Source organism: Schistocerca serialis, chromosome 8, assembly GCF_023864345.2.
Source record: "Schistocerca serialis cubense isolate TAMUIC-IGC-003099 chromosome 8, iqSchSeri2.2, whole genome shotgun sequence".
NCBI classification, from domain to species: Eukaryota; Metazoa; Arthropoda; class Insecta; order Orthoptera; family Acrididae; genus Schistocerca; species Schistocerca serialis.
In genome coordinates, this window is record NC_064645.1 from 364506463 (window position 1) to 364528398 (window position 21936).

The 21936-nt window shown below is 41.2% G+C and overlaps 1 protein-coding gene across 1 annotated transcript; it reads right to left on the reverse strand.

Annotated features, from left to right (window-relative positions):
- Positions 1–20045: 20045 nt before the first annotated feature.
- Positions 20046–21698, reverse strand: LOC126417018 (piggyBac transposable element-derived protein 4-like). The gene has a single exon (XM_050084907.1). The coding sequence runs from the start codon at positions 21696–21698 to the stop codon at positions 20046–20048; it is 1653 nt and encodes a 550-aa protein (XP_049940864.1).
- Positions 21699–21936: the final 238 nt, after the last annotated feature.

Genomic DNA, 21936 nt, shown 5'->3' on the forward strand with positions numbered 1-21936 from the left:
CTACGACACTTCCACAGAGATTATGTTGCGACAAGATGCACAGTTTAGCGCTACAGTACACGCATTTGAGTGATTAATCTTATACTTAAAACACTTATTTTTAAAGATTTTTTTTAATTACAAAGAAAGTTTTCCGTGATACATTTCATTCCATTGCTGTAATTTGTAACACCTGGGAGTATAATTACATTTATCCTCAGGGGGGTACATGCTTACTTTGTGTACCATGTGTGTGGCAACCACAAGGAACCCTAGCTAATATGGTATTTGCTTATACAACTTTACACATCGGTACCATATTTCTCTAACACACAAATAACACAGCTATCTGATCATTTAACTGAGAGATAAACATTTTTTTACTACATCAGTGACACATGTTTACGCAATACACAGTTGGGTAACTTCACACTTATGAAACTGTATTTTGTCTGTACTTTGTAAACTGTTCATATTTTTTCGGAATCATTGTGATACTATGAGAGCTTTGAATGATGTATTTGGTAAGGGAGCATGATTTTAAAGTACGTTTGAGGTAGATGACACTATTGAAATGAGCAGAGAATTTTTTTTAGGTTTTGAAATTATTGCAGAAAGCTACGACGTTTTTGAGATTTGACTAAGATGTTATGATATTATTACGACGACGATGTGTATTATGTTGTTGAGGAATGTTTATTACACTACGTATTTCTCATGATGAAATATTGAAGAAATGTCGACGAATATGTATATGTATAATGAGGTAAGGAATAATGAGTAGTGTTTAGGGACTCTGACTTGTGAAACAGGATGTTGGAAACCAAGAATCGTACTTTAAAAGTTATGAAATGTGTGTAAATGCGTGAATGTATCACAATGCCGGCGATAATTTTTTTGGACACTTATATTTATAGGATTTTGTTTCTACAGATTTGCAACACTAATTCTTGACCTGTGAAATATTTTTATATGAGACTGTCACTGTAGCAGAAACTGCTGTCGTAAATATTTCCGTAAGAAAGTTAAGTGACCACCTGCACGTAATGCGTCGTGGGCACGCAGCTGTGTCAGACGCCGGGAGAACAAGTCATTAGTGAGTGCCTCATCAGAAGCACAGGTAGAAAAAAAAGAAAGGGGAGGCCATTGTCCTCGCTATTGACATTTCCTTGTTGAAAGCATACTGTGGAGCTCGTAATTTATGATATTTACTAAAACGCCTAATGAAATGATTAGAAACTTTTTACATCTATTGTCTTTGTACTTAAGAGATTGCTCATTTTGTTTAATATCTGGTTTCCAGCTGTGTTGCAGCATTGGTTTTATAAAATAAGCTTAAATGCATCTGCTAATGTGAACACATTCTGTCAACAGATTTATTAAATAATTATTTTCTGATCCACATTCTTCGAAAAAGGAGCTCTTGGAATGGAGAGAACAATAAGAAGGGACTAATAACAGTAACTGCATCTATAATTTTCTTTTCAAGTACTTGGTAATTTCTTTTTTAGAATAATTTGTGGTGCACCACTTTAATTACATAGATATTAAGATGTGAATATACATTTCCCTTATCTGCATTGTTGTTTTTACTGTAATATTTTTTCTGCTTGAGATATGTCATGTTTAGGTATAAGTTACTGCTGTTTGCCAGGCGTAGTGTTACTGAATTTGACTTTGTGTTACTCTGCTAAGCCAATTTTACTACTCATTTATTTTTCTTGTTGCTGCACATTGGCTCATATTAGTTGTAATGTTGCATTGCTTGGTAATTTAGATTTACTGTAGCTTGCTTTGCAATTTTCCATTTTTTTGGTCATTGTTGTTTGTGTTACTTATTTTGTGCTGCTGCATTGCCTCGTTCCTTAGTTTAGCATCTGAGGTCAGTAGATTTAAGTTAGTTTAAGAGGGGGTAGCCTCTAAGAGAATGAGTTTCGATGAATTGGAAGAAATGCATTGAGAAGTTATACGAAAAAAAAGTACAGAAAACAGGTTTAGGTAGGATTTTCTTGGAAATAAATGTTGAGGTAAGAAATGTGTGAACATATAAATACAGAAAGCATGCTTAGATAGAATTTTTTTGGTGGAAACAAAGGATGAAATAAGAGGAAAGATATATGAAGTTTTGGGTTGGACTGCAGTACCACATGTTACACTGAAAACGAACCCTGTCCTTTCCTATTGGTGTTATCCCACTATGTGTTTGTGTACCCTTGTGTATTTGTTTTCTTCCTGTCTCTGTGTAATTTCATAGAATTTTTTTCTTCTTTTAATATTAAGCTACATTCACTATGATGAGGAATACTGTTATCCTCGAATATAATTGGTATTAATAATATGTTATTTACTTTGTAAAGATGTTAGATATTATTAATTCTGTTCTGTTTAATGCTCATGTGTGAAGTTGATGTTTCGAAAGTTACTCTGATCTTTTATGTATGTACTCATGTCATAATTCCTGTAACACTGATGTATATGTTATTTCGATTCTTTTGTAAAGCCCATATTACTACAAATGTTATCTGTACTATTATGTTCTTTAATGATGTATTTGTACCTTTGTAATTGTATTCTTAAGTTATTAAATTGTAATTGTCACCAGTTCATGATATTATTAACTTGTTAGTTACATTTCACTGCACACGTTTCTGTTGGTCATAGTATATGGACAATATGTGAGAAGTAGGGACTGTTAGTGTTTCCACGTGTGTTAATAACTCAGCAAGGGACTGGATAACAGCATTGCTGGTTCTAAGGACAATTTCAAAAACTTTGTGAGTGCACAAGTGGTGGTTTATGGACTTGCTATATTATCCGCAAGACTCTTCAATGGTGATTGTGCACCTGCACAGTCACAACAGATGGCTGCTGGCTATCTCTACAAGGACTACAGTGGGTCTGCATCTTTGATGACCCACCAGTACCATTATCTCTACAAGGACTACAGTGGGTCTACATCTTTGATGATCCATCAATACCATTATTTCTACAAGGACTGCAGTGGGTCTGCACCTCTGGTGGCCCACCAATACCGTATTCTCTACCAGGACTACAGTGGGTCTGCTCTGTGATGACCTACCTACCAATACTCTTCAAAATTTCGACTGACTCTGCTGTGGGTTTGCTCTGTTATGGCCCATTACCTGTATGCATGTCAAGAGTCAGCACTGTCGTTCCGTTGGAAGGACAACACTACTTCTTCAAGATTGCATGGAAATCCACTACTTCTGTGTGCATTTTCCTTTACTGCTCAGACTTTGAGAAAAAAACTGCAATTTTACTGTGACGAATGATGAGGACTGTCTTTATGGACTGTGAGAAAATTTTAGCTTTTGACCAACATTGTATCAATAAGTGTGTGCATTTGATTTCTTTGTTATTGTAATTATGAAAAATTTTTTTCAAATCTGTACTGGCCACTGCCCAATACAATTTGTAAAATTTTTTGTGGGGAGCATGGGGGCTATGTAAGTAGGCTGTTTAGGTTTTTTTATTGGTAACGCCACCTCTGTATGAAAATCACTGGCTGTTCTGTGTGCAGTCTGTGGCTGCTTTGCATTGTTGTAATACTCGCCATTGTAGTGTTAGGCAGCTGGCTGTGAACAGCGCATAGCGTTGCGCAGTTGGAGGTGAGCCGCCAGCAGTGGTGGATGTGGGGAGAGAGATGGTGGAGTTTTGTAATTTGTCATGAACTGCTATATTTATATATGATGATATCAAGGTAAATACATTGTTTGTTCTCTATTAATATCTTTCATTTGCTAACTATCCCTATCAGTAGTTAGTGTCTTCCATAGTTTGAATCTTTTATTTAGCTGGCAGTAGTGGCGCTCGCTGTATTGCAGTAGCTTGAGCAGCGAAGATTTTTGTGAGGTAAGTGATTTGTGAAATGTATAGTTTAATGTTAGTCAGGGCCATTCTTTTGTAGGGAATTTTGAAAGTCAGATTGCGTTGCGGTAACAAAATATTGTGTGTCAGTTTAAACACAGTCATGTATAATTGTTGAAAGAGGACGTTTCAGAGCCTCTAAACCCCGGTGTGCCCGTGTCGCTGCTCGATCATCAACTCCACTGCCTTATACTTGTTCTCGAGCAGGTGGCGAACCTATTTGTGCCCTTTTGGATTCTGGTAGCTCCTTTTCATTGTTGAGCTTGGAATGGTTTCTTGAATTTGGTCTCTTGCGAGGCTTAGGTCGGTCCCTTCTTTGGTGCAGAGATGTCGGGTTGCCTCTGCATGGATGGGTCCGAGGGAGTATCTCGGTTGGAGATTTCTCGGGGCCCTTGTCTTTGGGGTTGGTTAAGGAGCTGCCGGTCGATTTGATTTTGGGATGTGATTTTATCGGTAAAACTGGACTTGTCTTGGATTATTCAGGGTACAACTTTTTCTTTAAGTTCGCTCCTGGTCAGAAATTTGGGTTCTGTGAGGGTACTAAACGTAAGATGCATCGGGATGCGGGAATGCTGGCTGTTGATGCTAAGGTTGGTGAGTTTGATCTCACCCGTCATTATTCCCAGCAGGCCTCTGACCTAGAGGGTTTGTTGGAGAGGTTCCCAGAGCTTCTCTGTGATAGGCTGGGGTTACTAATGTTCTTGACTACCATATTCGTCTGTCTGACCATGTTCCCGTCAGGCAGTCCCCATATCGTCTCTCACCGCCTAAGATGAAGATACTAAGGGGAAAGATGTCCAAAATGCTTGAGCAGGGAGTTATTAGGCCTTCTACATCTGCTTATGCCTCCCCTATATCCTCGTCTCTAAGGATCAGGGGCAGGACATTCGGCCTGTTGTTGACGACGGTCGACTAAATAAGAAGGTTGTCCTGGAGTCGGTTCCTTTACTGGACCTTCATAACTCTGTTACTTGTTTTGCAGGGGCTAATTAGTTTACTGTGCTCGACCTGAATCAAGTCTATTACCAGATTCCCTTAGCTGAAGAATGTAAACACATTACAGCATTTTTTACTGATTGGAATCTGTTTGAGTTTAATAGAGTTTGACAGAGCACTGAAAGACCTGAGTCGAAACAAGGCCCCCGGAGTAGACAACATTCAATTAGAACTACTGACAGCCTTGGGAGAGCCAGTCCTGACAAAACTCTGTCATCTGGTGAGACAGGCGAAATGCCCTCAGACTTCAAGAATAATATAGTAATTCCAATCCCGACGAAAGCAGGTGTTGACAGATGCGAAAATTACCGAACTATCAGTTTAATAAGTCACGGCTGCAAAATACTAACGCGAATTCTTTACAGACGAATGGAAAAAATAGTAGAAGCCGACCTCGGGGAAGATCAGTTTGGATTCCGTAGAAATACTGTAACACGTGAGGCAATACTGACCCTAGGACTTATCTTAGAAGCTAGATTAAGGAAAGGCAAACCTACGTTTCTAGCATTTGTAGACTTAAAGAATCTTTTGACAATGTTGACTGAAATACTCTCTTTATAATTCTGAAGGTGGCAGGGGTAAAATACAGGGAGCGAAAGGCCATTTACAATTTGTACAGTAAGCAGATGGCAGTTATAAGAATCGAGGGACACGAAAGGGAAGCAGTGGTTGGGAAGGGAGTGGGACAGGTTTGTAGCCTCTCCCCGATGTTATTCAATCTGTGTATTGAGCAAGCAGTGAAGGAAACAAAAGAAAAATTCGGAGTAGGTATTAAAATCCATGGAGAAGAAATAAAAACTTTGAGGTTCGCCGATGACATTGTAATTCCGTCAGAGACAGCAAAGGACTTGGAAGAGCAGTTGAACGGAATGGATAGTGTCTTGAAAGGAGGATATAAGATGAACACCAACAAAAGCAAAACGACGATAATGGAATGTAGTCGAGTTAACTCGGGTGATGTTGAGGGAATTAGATTAGGAAATGAGACACTTAAAGTAGTAAAGGAGTTTTGCTATTTGGGGAGAAAAATAACTGATGATGGTCGAAGTAGAGAGGATATAAAATGTAGACTGGCAATGGCAAGGAAAGCGTCTCTGAAGAAGCGAAATTTGTTAACATCGAGCATAGATTTAAGTGTCAGGAAGCCGTTTCTGAAAGTATTTGTATGGAGTGTAGCCATGTAAAGAAAGTGAAACATGGACGATAAATAGTTTGGACAAGAAGAGAATAGAAGCTTTTGAAACGTGGTGCTACAGAAGAATGCTGAAGATTAGATAGGTAGATCACATAACTAATGAGGAGGTACTGAATAGGATTGGGGAGAAGAGAAATTTGTGGCACAACTTGACTAGAAGAAGGAATCGGTTGGTAGGACATGTTCTGAGGCATCAATGGATCACCAATTTCGTATTGGATGGCAGCGTGGAGGGTAAAAATCGTAGAGGGAGACCAAGAGATGAATACACTAAGCAGATTCAGAAGGATGTAGGTTGCAGTAGTTACTGGGAGATGAAGAAGCTCGCACAGGATAGAGTAGCATGGAGAGCTGCATCAAACCAGACTCAGGACTGAAGACCACAACAACAACAACAACAGGGTCCCCTTACTCGTTTGCTGGATAATATTCTTGGAGACTTAAAAATTAGTCTGTGTTTACAATTACTTAGACGATTTGGTAATTTATAGTCGTTCGTTTCAAGAGCATTTGGAACATATCCAGCAAGTTTTTGCTAGGTTGCAGGGGGCCAGTTTGGCTGTTAAACCCAATAGAGTGACATTAGCCAGGCAGCAGGTACACATCTTAGGGCACCTAGTATCAGGCGAGAGTATTCACACTGACCAGGATCGGACTAAGGCCTTGAGTGCCCTTCCGCCGCCCACTTATAAGCTAGGGATGGTGAATTATTTTAGGCGTTTTGTCCCTAATTTTGTTCAGTTGGCGGCTCCCCTAAATTAACTCTGCTGACAAGGGTTGCGTTTTGAGTGGGGACCTGCTCAAGAGGCCGCGTTTGAGCACATCATGGCGGCTATAGCCAATCCTCCGGTTCTCGGAGTGCCTGATTTTAATAAGAAATTTATTGTCCAAACCGACGCTTCTAATGCGGGAATTTCGGCAGTCCTCCTCCAGGAATACGAGGGTCAAAGGCAACAATTAGCATACGCGTCTCGTCGATAATCCAGCACTGAGCTTAAATATTCTGTTTACGAATGTGAGGCATTGGCCGACTTGTTCGCGCTGGATAAGAACCGGTTTCATCTCGAACATAATTTCAGCTACAGAGTGACAATCAAGCCTTAAGCTTTGTGCAAGCGTGGCCGCGTAAGGCTGGCCGTATCGCGAGGTGGGCGGTATGCATTTCGGCGTTTCAGTTCGAGGTTAAGCACATTAAAGGCACTGAGAATGTGCTCGTGGACCTCAGACGTCTGTTTAGTGAACAACCATCTAGTGAGGGCGCCCAAGGAGCCTCGGAAAGCAATCTTAGTCGTGTCGTGTTAGGCAGTATTCCTCATTTGTTTAGTGACATTGCCGGCGATCAGGATCAGGAACCCACTTGGGGACCCGTTGAGAAACGGCTTTTGGCGGGGGAGCGTTTGTACGAATACATTACCAGGAAAGCCATTTTGTGTAAAAGGGTGGACCGTACCAAGGAGATTAAGATCTGTCTACCAGTCACCCTAGTACGCCTGGTTTTCTATTGTTTTCAGAACTCGTTGATTGGCCGGCATTTAGGAACCTATAAGGCCTCGCAGAAGAATAAGGAGCATCTAACTTGGACGTCTATTGACCGAGACGTTAGAGAAATGGTTTCTTGGTGTCAGTCGTGTCATGTGGCCAAACAGAATGACGTTCTTCAACAGCGGTTCCTTAATTTTGAGAGTGAATCTTGCCCCATGGAGAAACTCTATATCGATCATGTGGGGCCCTTACCTTGCACCAAAAGAGCCCATCGGTATGTATTAGTTATTATTGACGAGTTTTCGAGGTTTACCTGCCTTCTTCCGAGTCGTAATGTGACTGCTGTCACCACCATTGCGCATTTAACTAACGTATTTAGTGTTTTTGGACCTACTTAGCAAATCGTTAGTGATAACGCACCGGACTTTCTTTCAGCTCCCTTCAAGACCTTCTGTTTTCAAAGCGGTGTTAAGCATATAGCTACCACTCCGTATTATCAGGATGGGTCCTTTGCGGAAAGGGTCAATCGTAACCTTAAATCCGCACTGATTATCTTTCATCGGAAGTCTCCCAATAAGTGGGGTTCTAGTCTGCCTTGGCTTAGTTTTACCTTCAATGCCGCCAGCCATGAGGCTTTGAAGGCTACTCCGGTTTCCTTGATATTTGCTTATCCCATTAATTTCCCCCTTTCGAACTTATGGGGATCACCCCTCAGGTCGTCAAAGGAAACTGGAATCGTGGGAGGCGCATTATTCTCAGGGCCCACAACAGACAAGCTGGTAGCTGGTCGTTATAACCGTAATCGACAAGCTTTCAGGGGTAAACCGGGTGATCAGGTGTATGTAATTTTCCCGGGAGGGAGGTGCGCTTTGGCAACCTTAGTAAGTTTACTCCCCGTTTTCTGTGTCCTTGTATGATTTGCGTATTTTAGGCCCAGTTAATCTTCTGGTTAATGACAACCGTACAGGGAAGCAATACCGGATCCACCTTAATCAAATTAAGTTTGGTTAGGACGCTAGTTGGGTCTGCCAACACAACACCCCCCCCCCCCCCCCCGGGTTTATCCTTGGGAGGGGAAGGTTGAGCCGTGCTGAGGCTCGCGTAGGTGCTGTTTGTAGGTTTCCGCCCTCTGTTGGAGGCCAGACGGTATCGTTTAGTTGGCATGGTTGCGGTTGTTTCTCTTCTTCTCGTCTTGACTGGCGCCACTCGGTTTCGCAAGCGTTGCCTGTCCGCTAGTGGCAGCAGTGGCCGTTATCGATATGTAGTAACTGGTCGTGTGAGTTGTCCAGTTCGGTTGGGGAGTTAGGAGGAGCCAGGTCCGTGCAGAGCCAGAACACGCCGGGACTGCTGGTGGCTTGCACGGACTGCCGGATGGAAGGCCTGTGGTCACGATGGTGCACGACCTCGTCGTAAACCGGATCCAGCAAGCTTTAAGATGAGTGAATTTTAATCCAAGTAGAGAAATCTCCACCATTGTGATATCCAGCGGTTCTCCAGTGACTCGGGTTCGTATTGCTACTCGTAGTGTCGCTGAGGCGAAGAGCAGCGAGTGGAATGTTTGGGAGAGGCAGATGTGATTAGCTTTCCTCGGCTTCTTATTATTATTTACTGCGTTCGACTTGTTACGATTTGTTAAGTGCAACCTGTGGTAATATTTCTTACCTCGCGGCCGCTATCGCCCCTGTTATCAGCCCTGGGGGCCGGTTGGTGATTCTTCTACTATGATGGTAGTGATTCCTTTCTCGTTCCGAGCGCTCTAGGCACAGTATACTGGGGACGTAGTGCAGACCGCCGGTTCCGCTTTTGGTGTATTGTTCCATCGTTGCATTTGGTTTATCGGACGTGAGGTAGCTTCAGCAAGACTATCATTAGTCATTCGTTAGACTGCCATTAGTCTGAGTTACCATCTTCTAAAGTGAATGCAACTCTTGGCTGCCTATCTCATTGCTCGCGAAAGTGTTTGTTGCCGGACCTTCTCAGAGGTCGATTCCTGGAGCACCGTCTGGATCAGTTGCTTCTTTTTTTTAAATTAACTTTTGCTATTGTATTTGCTGTTTTACAGCAGGTTCCAAAACTTTTATATTATTGCCGTTCCTGGCGTGTAAGGCCTTCTGTCCAGATCACAGTGGCTTGCTTTTAAAACATTATCTGTTGTATTTGTATTTAATGGTGATTTGCTAAATTTTTAACTCACTGTAAACACTATTATTTACACTGTCGTTTATTCCTTCATTAATAACGTGTGGTATTTTTATTTATTTTTGAGTCTGCAACTACTGGTTTAAAATAAATTGTGTGCAATTGTAAAACGCAACCAATAGTAACTGATTACGGCCCCTTCCACAATCGTAACCGAATCCTGCCTTCCCTTGACTACCACCAGGTTTTTCTTTAAAATAAGCCTTTATATTCCACACATCACGCTGGACTTGGTTATTAGCCGAGTCAGGTTTGTAACCGGCAATTGTTTCCAAAAGCCTTACATTCTTTTCGAATTCTCCTCTGAATTTCTTGGTATAATTGGCAAAGAAATGATACATACCGCTCTTTTATAAACCTTGTTTCATTTTGGTCCATACCATCTGTCTCTTGATTGTAACGGAATCTTGTAACTAAATCCTAAATTGACGTATTCAATGTTGTTGTTGTTGTGGTCTTCAGTCCTGAGACTGGTTTCATGCAGCTCTCCATGCTACTCTATCCTGTGCAAGCTTCTTCCTCCCAGTACCTACTGCAACCTACATCCTTCTGAATCTGCTTGGTGTATTCATCTCTTGGTCTCCCTCTACGATTTTTATCCTCCACGCTGCCCTCCAATACTAAGTTGGTGATCCCTTGATGCCTCAGAACATGTCCTACCAACCGATCCCTTCTTGTAGTCAAGTTGTGCCACAAACTTCTCTTCTCCCCAATCCTATTCAACACCTCCTCATTAGTTATGTGATCTACCTATCTAATCTTCAGCATTCTTCTGTAGCACCACATTTCGAAAGCTTCTATTCTCTTCTTGTCTAAACTATCTAAACTATTTATCGTCCACGTTTTACTTCCATACGTGGCTGCACTCCATACAAATACTTTCAGAAACGACTTCCTGACACTTAAATCTATACTCGATGTTAACAAATTTCTCTTCTTCAGAAACGCTTTCCTTGCCATTACCAGTCTACATTTTATATCCTCTCTACTTCGACCGTCATCAGTTATTTTTCTCCCCAAATAGCAAAACTCCTTTACTACTTTAAGTGTCTCATTTCCTAATCTAATTCCCTCAACATCACCCGAGTTAACTCGACTACATTCCATTATCGTCGTTTTGCTTTTGTTGGTGTTCATCTTATATCCTCCTTTCAAGACACTATCCATTCCGTTCAACTGCTCTTCCAAGTCCTTTGCTGTCTCTGACGGAATTACAATGTCATCGGCGAACCTCAAAGTTTTTATTTCTTCTCCATGGATTTTAATACCTACACCGAATTTTTCTTTTGTTTCCTTCACTGCTTGCTCAGTATACAGATTGAATAACATCGGGGAGAGGCTACAACCCTGCCTCACTCCCTTCCCAACCACTGCTTCCCTTTCGTGTCCCTCGACTCTTATAACTGCCATCTGCTTTCTGTACAAATTGTAAATGGCCTTTCGCTCCCTGTATTTTACCCCTGCCACCTTCAGAATTATAAAGAGAGTATTTCAGTCAACATTGTCAAAAGATTCTTTAAGTCCACAAATGCTAGAAACGTAGGTTTGCCTTTCCTTAATCTAGCTTCTAAGATAAGTCGTAGGGTCAGTATTGCCTCACGTGTTCCATTATTTCTACGGAATCCAAACTGATCTTCCCCAAGGTCGGCTTCTACTAGTTTTTCCATTTGTCTGTAAAGAATTCGCGTTAGTATTTTGCAGCCGTGATTTATTAAACTGATAGTTCGGTAATTTTCACATCTGTCAACACCTGCTTTCTTTGGGATTGGGATTATTATATTCTTCTTGATGCCTGAGGGTATTTCGCCTGTTTCATACATCTTGCTCACCAGATGGTAGAGTTTTGTCAGGACTGGCTCTCCCAAGGCCGTCAGTAGTTCTAATGGAATGTTGTCTAATCCGGGGGCCTTGTTTCGACTCAGGTCTTTCAGTGCTCTGTCGAACTCTTCACGCAGTATCATATCTCCCATTTCATCTTCATCTACATCCTCTTCCATTTCCATAATATTGTCCTCAAGTACATCACCCTTGTATAGACCCTCTATATACTCCTCCCACCTTTCTGCCTTCCCTTCTTTGCTGGGTTTCCATCTGAGCTCTTGATATTCATACAAGTGGTTCTCTTTTATCCAAAGGTCTCCTTAATTTTCCTGTAGGCAGTATCTATCTTACCCCTAGTGAGATAAGCCTCCACGTCCTTAATTTATCCTCTAGCCATCCCTGCTTAGCCATTTTGCACTTCCTGTCGATCTCATTTTTGAGACGTTTGTATTCCTTTTTGCCTGCTTCAATTGCTGCATTTTTATATTTTCTCCTTTCATCAATTAAATTCAATATTTCTTCTGTTACCCAAGGATTTCCACTAGCCCTCGTCTTTTTACCTACTTGATCCTCTGCTGCCTTCACTACTCCATCCCTCAGAGCTACCCATTCTTATTCTACTGTATTTCTTTCCCCATTCCTGCCATTTGTTCCCTTACGCTCTCCCTGAAACTCTGTACATCCTCTGGTTTAGTCAGTTTATCCAGGTCCCATCTCCTTAAATTCCCACCTTTTTGCAGTTTCTTCAGTTTTAATCTACAGTTCATAGCCAATAGACTGTGGTCAGAGTCCACATCTGCCCCTTGAAATGTCTTACAATTTAAAACATGGTTCCTAAATCTCTGTCTTACCATTATATAATCTATCTGATACCTTTTAGTATCTCCAGGGTTCTTCCATGTATGCAACCTTCTTTCATGATTCTTGAACCAAGTGTTAGCTATGATTAAGTAATGCTCTGCACAAAATTCTACCAGGCGGCTTCCTCTTTCATTTCTTACCCCCAATCCATATTCACCTACTACGTTTCCTTCTCTCCTTTTTCCTACTACCGAATTCCTGTCACCCATGACTATTAAATTTTCGTCTCCCTTCACTGTCTGAATAATTTCTTTTATTTCATCATACATTTCTTCAATTTCTTCGTCATCTGCAGAGCTAGTTGGCATATAAACTTGTACTACTGTAGTAGGCGTGGGTTTCATGTCTATCTTGGCCACAATAATGCGTTCACTATGCTGTTTGTAGTAGCTTACCCGCAATCCTATTTTTTTTATTCATTATTAAACCTACTCCTGCATTACCCCTATTTGACTTTGTATTTATAACCCTGTATTCGCCTGACCAAAAGTATTGTTTCTCCTGCCACCGAACTTCTCTAATTCCCACTATATCTAACTTTAACCTATCCATTTCCCTTTTTAAATTTTCTAACCTACCTGCCCGATTAAGGGACCTGACATTCCATGCTCCGATCCGTAGAATGCCAGTTTTCTTTCTCCTGATAACGACGTCCTCTTGAGTAGTCCCCGCCCGGATATCCGAATGGGGACTATTTTACCTCCGGAATATTTTACCCAAGAGGACGCCATCATCATTAACCATACAGTAAAGCTGCATGTCCTCGGGAAAAACTACGGCTGTAGTTTCCCCTTGCTTTCAACCGTTCGCAGTACCATCACAGCAAGGCCGTTTTGGTTAGTGTTACAAGGCCACATAATTCCGGAAGTCGAAGCCCGTCAAATCTTGTCTGTTGAAATTGCTTAACCGTTATAAGGGAACTAAAAATGACAGGGAGTTCATCAGGAAGGTACGTAGTTCCGATAACAGCTTAAGAGGTTCAACATTATCAGCCTTAAACATACGATTTCAATCGGTGATTGGTTTTACTGTGTGTTTCAAAAATATAAAATATAATTTATTGGGCTTTGATAATAGCATAAGATTTAATTGACCAGCGGTATTGTGTCTAGGAAGCCTTCGCACTCGGTTCGCTAGACAAATAGTTCAAACAAATCGTGTTAGTAAACTTTATTTCAAAAAGAAAAGAGACAGTACTTAACTTCTGCATTTACACAAATGTTTCCCAAGCAAAGGACGACATACAAAATGATCGATCTTCTTCGGTATATGCGGTGTAGCCGTGCGATCAGAGTCGCCTTGTCTCGGTTCACGTGGCTGCCCCTGGCGGAGGTTGTAGTGCTCCATCGAGTATGGATGTGCATATTGTCCTTAGCGTAAGTTAGTTTAAGTTAGATTAAGTAGTGAGTAGACTTAGGGACCAATGACCTCAGCAGTTTGATCCCAAAGGACTCACCATAAATTTCCAAATTTCTTCAGTATAAACAATTCCAGGTCTGTGCAACATAGAGTATACAAGCGAAATGGCTGGTGTTGACGTTTCTATACAAGTGCCTAATCCTGAAGCTTCTCTTCAACTGTGGCGTCAACAGTCGGTTCAAATGGCTCTGAGCACTATGGGACTTAACTACTGTGGTCATCAGTCCCCTAGAACTTAGAACTACTTAAACCTAACTAACCTAAGGATATCACACACATCCATGCCCGAGGCAGGATTCGAATCTGCGACCGTAGCGGTCGCGCAGTTCCAGGCTGAAGCGCCTAGAACCGCTCGGCCACTCCGGCCGGCCAACAGTCGGTCGCGGCGCTTATGTCCTCTTCTCATAGGAGCCGCTACTATGGCGTTGTTGTCCTGGAGAGGGGTCGTTCAGCGTGCGATTGGCTGACGTCTTCTCACAGCCAACTCTTTTCTATCGTTTCCTGCTGGAGTGCCGGCGCTCGACTTTACGCCGTAACAGATATACCATCTTTCTTTATCCTTTGACATTTTATAAACTGAAGCTCTAAAGCACCCCACTGGTCTAAAATTTTAGTAATGGCTCCTATGCAAGCCAGTCAGCCCGTCCCTGACAACTTGTCTATTGTGAGCGATTTCTTTCCGGCCAGTGTTTCATACAGCAGAGGATATTCAATTTACCGCTTGGTACAGAACGAAAACCATTTGCAAACTTCTCTAACGACTTATTCTAAAGGCGAAGGTAATAATTTGCACGCGTTTTCTGGAGCGAGATGCAATGAGTGTGACACACATTTGACAGTAATAAGTTGGGGCAGAGATTCTTTTTGAAGAAAATGAATTATTCTCTCCTGCCATTATGTAGACATCAAAAGAAAAGTTTTCCATCACCAAAACTCCTGAAGATAGACGTTGACTGTGGGTATTGTATCACAGACACAATCCCTTTGACTGTTCAGAGATGTCACTAAACGCGCCCAAAGATGTAAACAACCATGCATGAGCAGCGCCTATTAGACGGAGGGGGTCCGACAGCCGACCAATTCCGCATTGTTACTTTGAGCCAGAGGGCGCTCTCAACAAGGGAAGTGTCCAGGTGCCTCGAAGTGAACCAAAGCGATGTTGTTCGGACATGGAGGAGATATAGAGAGACAGGAACTGTCTACGACATGCCTCGTTCAGGCCGCCCAAAGGCTACTACTGCAGTGGATGACCGCTACCTACGGATTATGGCTCGGAGGAACCTTGACAGCAACGCCACCATGTTGAATTAAGCATTTTGGGCAGTCATAGGACGTCGTCTTACTACTCAAACTGTGCGCAATAGGCTGCATGATGCGCAAGTTTACTCCCGACGTCCATGCCGAAGTCCATCTTTACAACCGCGACACCATGCAGCGCAGTACAGATGGGCGCAACAACATACCGAATGGACTGCTCAGAATTGGCATCACGTTCTCTTCACCGATGAGTGTCGCATATGCCTTCAACCAGACAATCGTCGGAGACGTGTTTGGAGGCAACCCTGTCAGGTTGAACGCCTTAGGCACACTGTCCAGCGAGTGCAGCAAGGAGGAGGTTCCCTGCTGTTTTCGGGTGGCATTATGCGGGGCCGACGTACGCCGCTGGTGGTCATGGAAGGCGCCGTAACGGCTGTACGATACATGAATGCCATCGTCCGACCGATAGTGCAAACATATCGGCAGCATACTGGCGAGGCATTAGTCTTCATGGATGACAATTCGTGCCCCCATCGTGCACATCTCGTGAATTACTTCCTTCAAGATAACGACATCGCTCGAATAGAGTGGCAAGCATGTTCTCCAGACATGAACCCTATCGAACATGCCTGGGATAGTCATAAATGGACGACGTGACCCTTCAATCACTCTGAGTGATCTACGCCGAATTGCCTTTACGGAGTGGGACAATCTGGACCAACAGTGCCTCCATGAACTTGTGGACAGTATGCCATGACGAATACAGGCTTGCATCTATGCAAGAGAACGTACTACTGGGTATTAGAGGTACCGGTGTGTACAGAAATGTGGACCACCACCTCTGAAGGTCTCGCTGTATGGTGGCGCAACATGCAATGTGTGGATTTCATGAGCAATAGAAAGGGCGGAAATGATGTTTACGTTGCTCTCTATGCAAATTTTCTGAACAGCTTCCGGAACTCTCGGAACTGAGGTGATGCAAAACTTTTTTTGATGTGTGTATTAGCTCTGTCCACACCTACACCTACTAACTTATTTAAATCAAGAACATCTATAGCTAGTTGCTTTTCATAGAATCAGCATCACCACCTTCTGTTACCAACAGTCTATAAAACGTCGTTATTGTTTTTTTCGTGTTTCGACTAAAATAACGCACAAGGAAGCACACCATTTTCTTGGTGTCGGTGGACGTACTCTTATCTGTTATCACTTATCGTCAATATCTTCAAGAAGATCCTCAAGCAAACATAGTGAAATCATGTTAGTAATCAGCCCTACACATTTAGTGTGATGTAACTTATTTCCACTGAGAGTCGTAGATGACTTGTCCAAAGCTACCAACAGAACTTTGGTGTACAGCTGATACTGAGCAACACTCCGCCATCAATTCCGCCACTTTCAGCTCTGCAATTTTTATTTCTCTAGATATATTCATAAAATGTTGTAAATTTTGGGTTGCTGCAACCGACTTGTGAAAATTTGAGGGCCCGGAATTGCTTCTTACAGTTTGCTTGGTTAGAAAAACCTTTTTTATGTGCTTGTACTTGCACAATTTGCAAAACACTTTGGTTCCATCGCCTTTGGAACCTGTGAGCTACCTTGAATCAAATATTGAAACTGATGTTATAGTAATTACTCAGAAACGGACAACTTTTATTAAATGGCCACTAAAGAGTCGCGAAAAAAATTCTGTTGAACGCATATCCTCTTAATTAATTTATACGATGTGAAAAACAATTGCAAATAAAACTTCGTAAACGTAGGACCTGGAAACCCGTGCCGACTTGTACTGAAACATGTTACTACTTGCTAAGTAAGGCAAACATGCAATATGACGTTGACATGTTTGAAAACATTTTTAACATTGTCAGTAAACGGATTGTTGTCAATCGGCGAACATGTCAGTGGAATTACAGCGTAAGTTATCCCGGCAGTGCTGGCTGGCACCGTGAAATACGCGACATGCTTCCGCGAACGAAATGTCATGAACTGGAGTAACAAACCTCTAAAATGTTCGTAAACGGAACTGTAATCGTCATACGTATGGACTCGATTAATACACATTCTAACTGCAGCAGTTATGTACACTTATCGGAAGGAAAGAAAACAGTACTAAATACACTGAACTGCAGCAACGTAACACAGAACAAAACAATAGGTACCTCTCACAGTGCTGTCAGATAGCTAATGTCGGCTGCAGCCAAAGCTATCCGACTTTTACCGGCTTCTGCCGATTCACGACTAGGGTGTGGTCTGCCAACTAAAAGTTAATACGTTCTATATAGTAGTTCTAAAAAGAGTATGTTTTAAATAGGCGGCGTAAAACATAAAATAAAAGGCTCAAAATTGCCCTCTAATAACAGATTTTAGCAGTTTTACTTTATGATATCAGTGAAGTGAGTTTGTATGTAAATGAAACTGCAAATCTCACTGAATGCCTATCAATCCGTGCCTATTTCTATGAAGCTTGGAGGGAGTTACAAAATAAATGTAGAAGAAACCCAAAACGCATTTGAGCAGCGCCGACAAGAATTTTTCAAAATTTAGGTGACTTGTTTGACACTGCACACGCCGATGCCCTTTAATTAATGAAGACAAGTCGGTCTGCTCACTTAGTTAGAGTGGACGAAAAACTGGCTAACAAAGAAGACAGCGCGTGCGATGAACTATTAAGTAAAACAACGTGCTAAATAGTTTTCCAAGGCAACTCTTTCGACATTATCTTATGAACCGTTACCAAAGACTCATCTTCTGATTATAGCGAAATTGACATGCATTTGCAATAAGATTTTCCAACTCTGTTCGATAACATAGATCTCGCAACCAGTAAAACAACTATGTGGAAAAATTTCATTACTCCAAAATTAGTAGTAGTAGATGGGTACATAAACACTGAATCTTTCATTATTATATGAAAGATTCAGTGTTTATGTTTGAAGCTACATTTAGGTGCTTGGATGTAATACTGATGAATTTGCTACAAGTAAGTTCTCGATTCAGAGAATTCGTACAGAATAACGGAAAAAGCCTATCCAGGCCATAAAAGCTAATTGTCAAAACGAGGTACCAAATGATGTTTCTATTCACTAGAATGGCAAACTGTTGCCTGCTTTAGATGATCGAGAATCAAAAGAAGATTGTGTTCCAGAATAAAAAAATCTTATTGCTATGCCAAGGCTGCAAAACTCTTCAGGATGCCAACAGGCGCAAGCTGTTTGTAACGCGGTTGTAGATTGACATCTCGAAAATAAAGTGCAAATTCTCTGTTGTGATACTACAGCTCCAGATATATCACATCGATTAATCAGTTGTACCTGTGTGCCTCTTGAACAAAAATTTAACAGAAATATGGTCAATTTTGCACGCCGCCATCACATGAATGAATTGGTGTTAAAAAGTGTGTATGAAGTAAAACTCAGTCAAGTGACCACAAATCCTGATATTCCACTCTTCAAAAAATTTCGAGATTACTGGAAAAGTACCGATCAAGATAAAATATAGTCCTATAAAGAAAAGCTCGCATTGTACGTGAATGTATCCGAAATTAACAATCTCCTTGAGTTTTACCCAACTAAACTGACTAAAGAATTAGTCAGAAATGATTATCCGCAACTGAGAGATTTCTGAGATATTTTTAAGCGGAGATACACAGAAAATTTTAAATACGACCTCCAGGTACAATACACCAAGCTCGATGGAATATGGGAGCTATTTATTCCATAAAAATATCATTAGTTTGTGGTCAATACTAAATTACGAGCAAGGATAAGGCAGTAGCGCTTTTAGACGTTTGCTTGTTTATCGTGACATCCTGCGTCAAGACATGGAGTCAATGTATGTTAGCAGTAAAAGCACCCTAACAAGGCTTGTGCTTTTTGAAGTCGATGATAGGCTTACGTAAAAACTGATAAAAGCATCTCAAAAGCAGGTTTACAAATGAAAGGCTAGTATTTGTGGTATTTGACGGGTAATTTTCTGTCTTGTCACCGTTTGACAATGATGTGCATCAATAAATAAAGCAAAAAAGGTTGAAAATTTAACGAAAGAGAATTTGTCAGCCCATGGCAAACTTAACAGCCCATTGAAGGAGGAATCTTTGAGTTCCATTCTGCTGTGAGTTAAACAAGCAAATACAGAAGTTATTTCTTTAGGTTTAGGTTCACAACACTATTTTGTTAAGTGACTTTCTCTTTTTATTTTAGAAAAATACGTTGTTCGACCGTCTTAGAACTAATGACACTTTTTCTCCACTGATGCTTTTTTCAAGACAATGCACAGGGCAGTAAACGATCCAGATGAAGAACGTCAAGCTGATGCAAGACCAGTGACTAATTTTAAAATTTTACGTGCCAGTAGCCCCGAACGCACCTCTTCAACGACTAAACTGCCCCCTCTCCACCTGAACCCCCCCCCCTCCCCATTCGCACATTAAAATTACAAATTCTGATTTTTGAAAACTTTAGAAAAAAACTTACGATGAGAAAAAAAAAAGGAAGAATGTTCTGAATTTCAGGTTTTTAAGATATTATTTATTATAATCAAAGCAAAAACTACAATATTTAATATAAACAACAGGTTGTGACGTCGCAACTAGTGCGCGATCGCCCATTTGTCTATTAACACTCTCTGTACCAGGCCTATTTTATGCACCCGTCCCTAGAAACCGGGCAATTTTACCAATATTAAAAAAATTACTGCATCAAATCTACTGTTTGGATTGTGGCAAATTTGGTACCATCTTGAAGCTGCACATTTCTACTTTAATTCTGAGTGAAAGAAACTACTTTACAATGCACAGCTTTAAGGTACAGTTATAGAAATCACTTAGATGTTTTAAGAATTTAGAAAAAGTCATACGAATAAGGGAATACAATTGTGATTTATTTTTAACCAAAATTGTGGCACTACATTACATGTTTCTGATAGTATACAGTATTACATATAAATTTCACACAGAATCATATTGTTTTTTAGTGTGGAAAATTTTAAAGCAAGGTTCCAGGCAGAGTGCAACGCCACACTGTTCACATTCGTATCGTGTCTCTTTGCGAGAAGCCTTGCCACTCTGTTTCTTGCTCCTGGAACTGCACACGTGACACACACGAGCAGCATACTTCTTAGTAGTTGCAGGTATGTGCTGCAAAAAATGTCTCTTTGTTAGCCGACCTACAGTTCCTTCATTTCTTGGAATGAATTCAAGTGTGTCGTCTTCAACAAGCTGAACTGCAAGCACTGTTATAAAGTCTGTTATTGTAATTTTCTTCCTGTGCACTGCATTGTACAGCCAAAATGCATTTGATACTCCCATAAGCAGCAAATGGAAATATAATTTTCGCCACCATTTCACAGTTCTGTGCTGGAACGGATTGTACTGCAGGCGTTGGTCTCCAATATCCACTCCAATTTTATTGAGGTTGTAATCAAGTACCTGAAGTGGTTTCAATACTACAGACCCATTTCTCTTAGTATGCGTACCAAATGTTGCTTGATGCCTTGTAGACAATGTATACACATCTCTCTTATCTTTCCACTTCATTGCCAATACATTATCTTTACGCCGAAAAGACATTTCGCCCTTTTTCAGCTTAGCAGATACTAAATCTTTAGGCAATCCTTTCCTGGATTTGTTCACAGTACCAACAGCTCCAGTGCCTTTCTCTGCCAGTTGCTGAAATAGCTCTGGACTGGAATAAAATCGATCTAAATACACAGTGTGGCCTTTGTTCAGCAAGCTGCTGTCAGACAACAATCGCAAAATAACCGCAGACGAAGAATTGTCAACAATATGCTTACCAGCATAAACTTCAAAATTTACAACATAGCCACTACTGGCTTCAGCAACAGCATATACTTTCAGTCCATACTTATGAGGCTTATTTTGCATGTAAACACGGAAACTCACACGACCTCGAAATGGGCAAATTCCTTCATCAATTGTCACTTTTTCTGAGGGACGATATGCCTGGATACATCGCTCCTTCAAATTATTATAATATGGCAAAACTTTGTAAAGTGGATGAAATCCATCTTCGCCTGGTTTTTTCTGATTTGAATTGTCAACAAGATGCAAGCATGACAGTATCTGAGTGAAACGCAAACGGCTCATGACATGGGGACAAAAGTTACAACTAAGAACAGGATTAGTGCTCCAATGGTCCGCAATTTTGGGCTTTTTCGAAACACACATGTGGAAAATAATACCCAAGAAACGCCTCATCTCACTTATAGTCACTGGCTTCCACGAACTCAAAACTGAATGGGGCTTCAGATTATTTCCTCTTCTTTTCTTCTGTATTGTCTGTGATGCATACAAATTTGTCTGTCTCTTGAGTTCATTTACGTCACTGTCAGTAAGGAACACTTTACTGCAATCCAGTACAGAACTCGACTCATCAATATCCACTAGTATCTGCCTGGGTGTCGTGTTGACAGGCAGAGGTCGGTAGGTGTCAACTGCAGTCCACTCACTGTCTTTCGGATACGGCACAGCTGCTGGATTTGAAGCAACACCTTCAACATCATTCTCGTCTTCATCTGAAGACAAACTGTCATCAATCTCGTCTTCTAAAAAGAATATCACATTATGTGTAACTACATACATCGTTTACACATGTTCAACAGATATGTGCGTACTGCACAATTACGTGGAAAATTCGGAAATACGTACCTTCAAACACACCATTGCATTCAGAATCGTCTGAATCACTCTCTACATTATCCAGAGTGTCGCTATGATTGATCAAATCCGCAATTTCTGCGTCTGATAAACCGCGCCGAAACATGATGACAAACAACTGAATGATATACAGACTGAGAACGCAAAGATAAGTTTTAACATG

Bases quoted from the DNA above. Each gene is read 5' to 3' on its own strand.
- LOC126417018 (XM_050084907.1), bottom strand. From the start codon at position 21,698: ATGTATGTAGTTACACATAATGTGATATTCTTTTTAGAAGACGAGATT.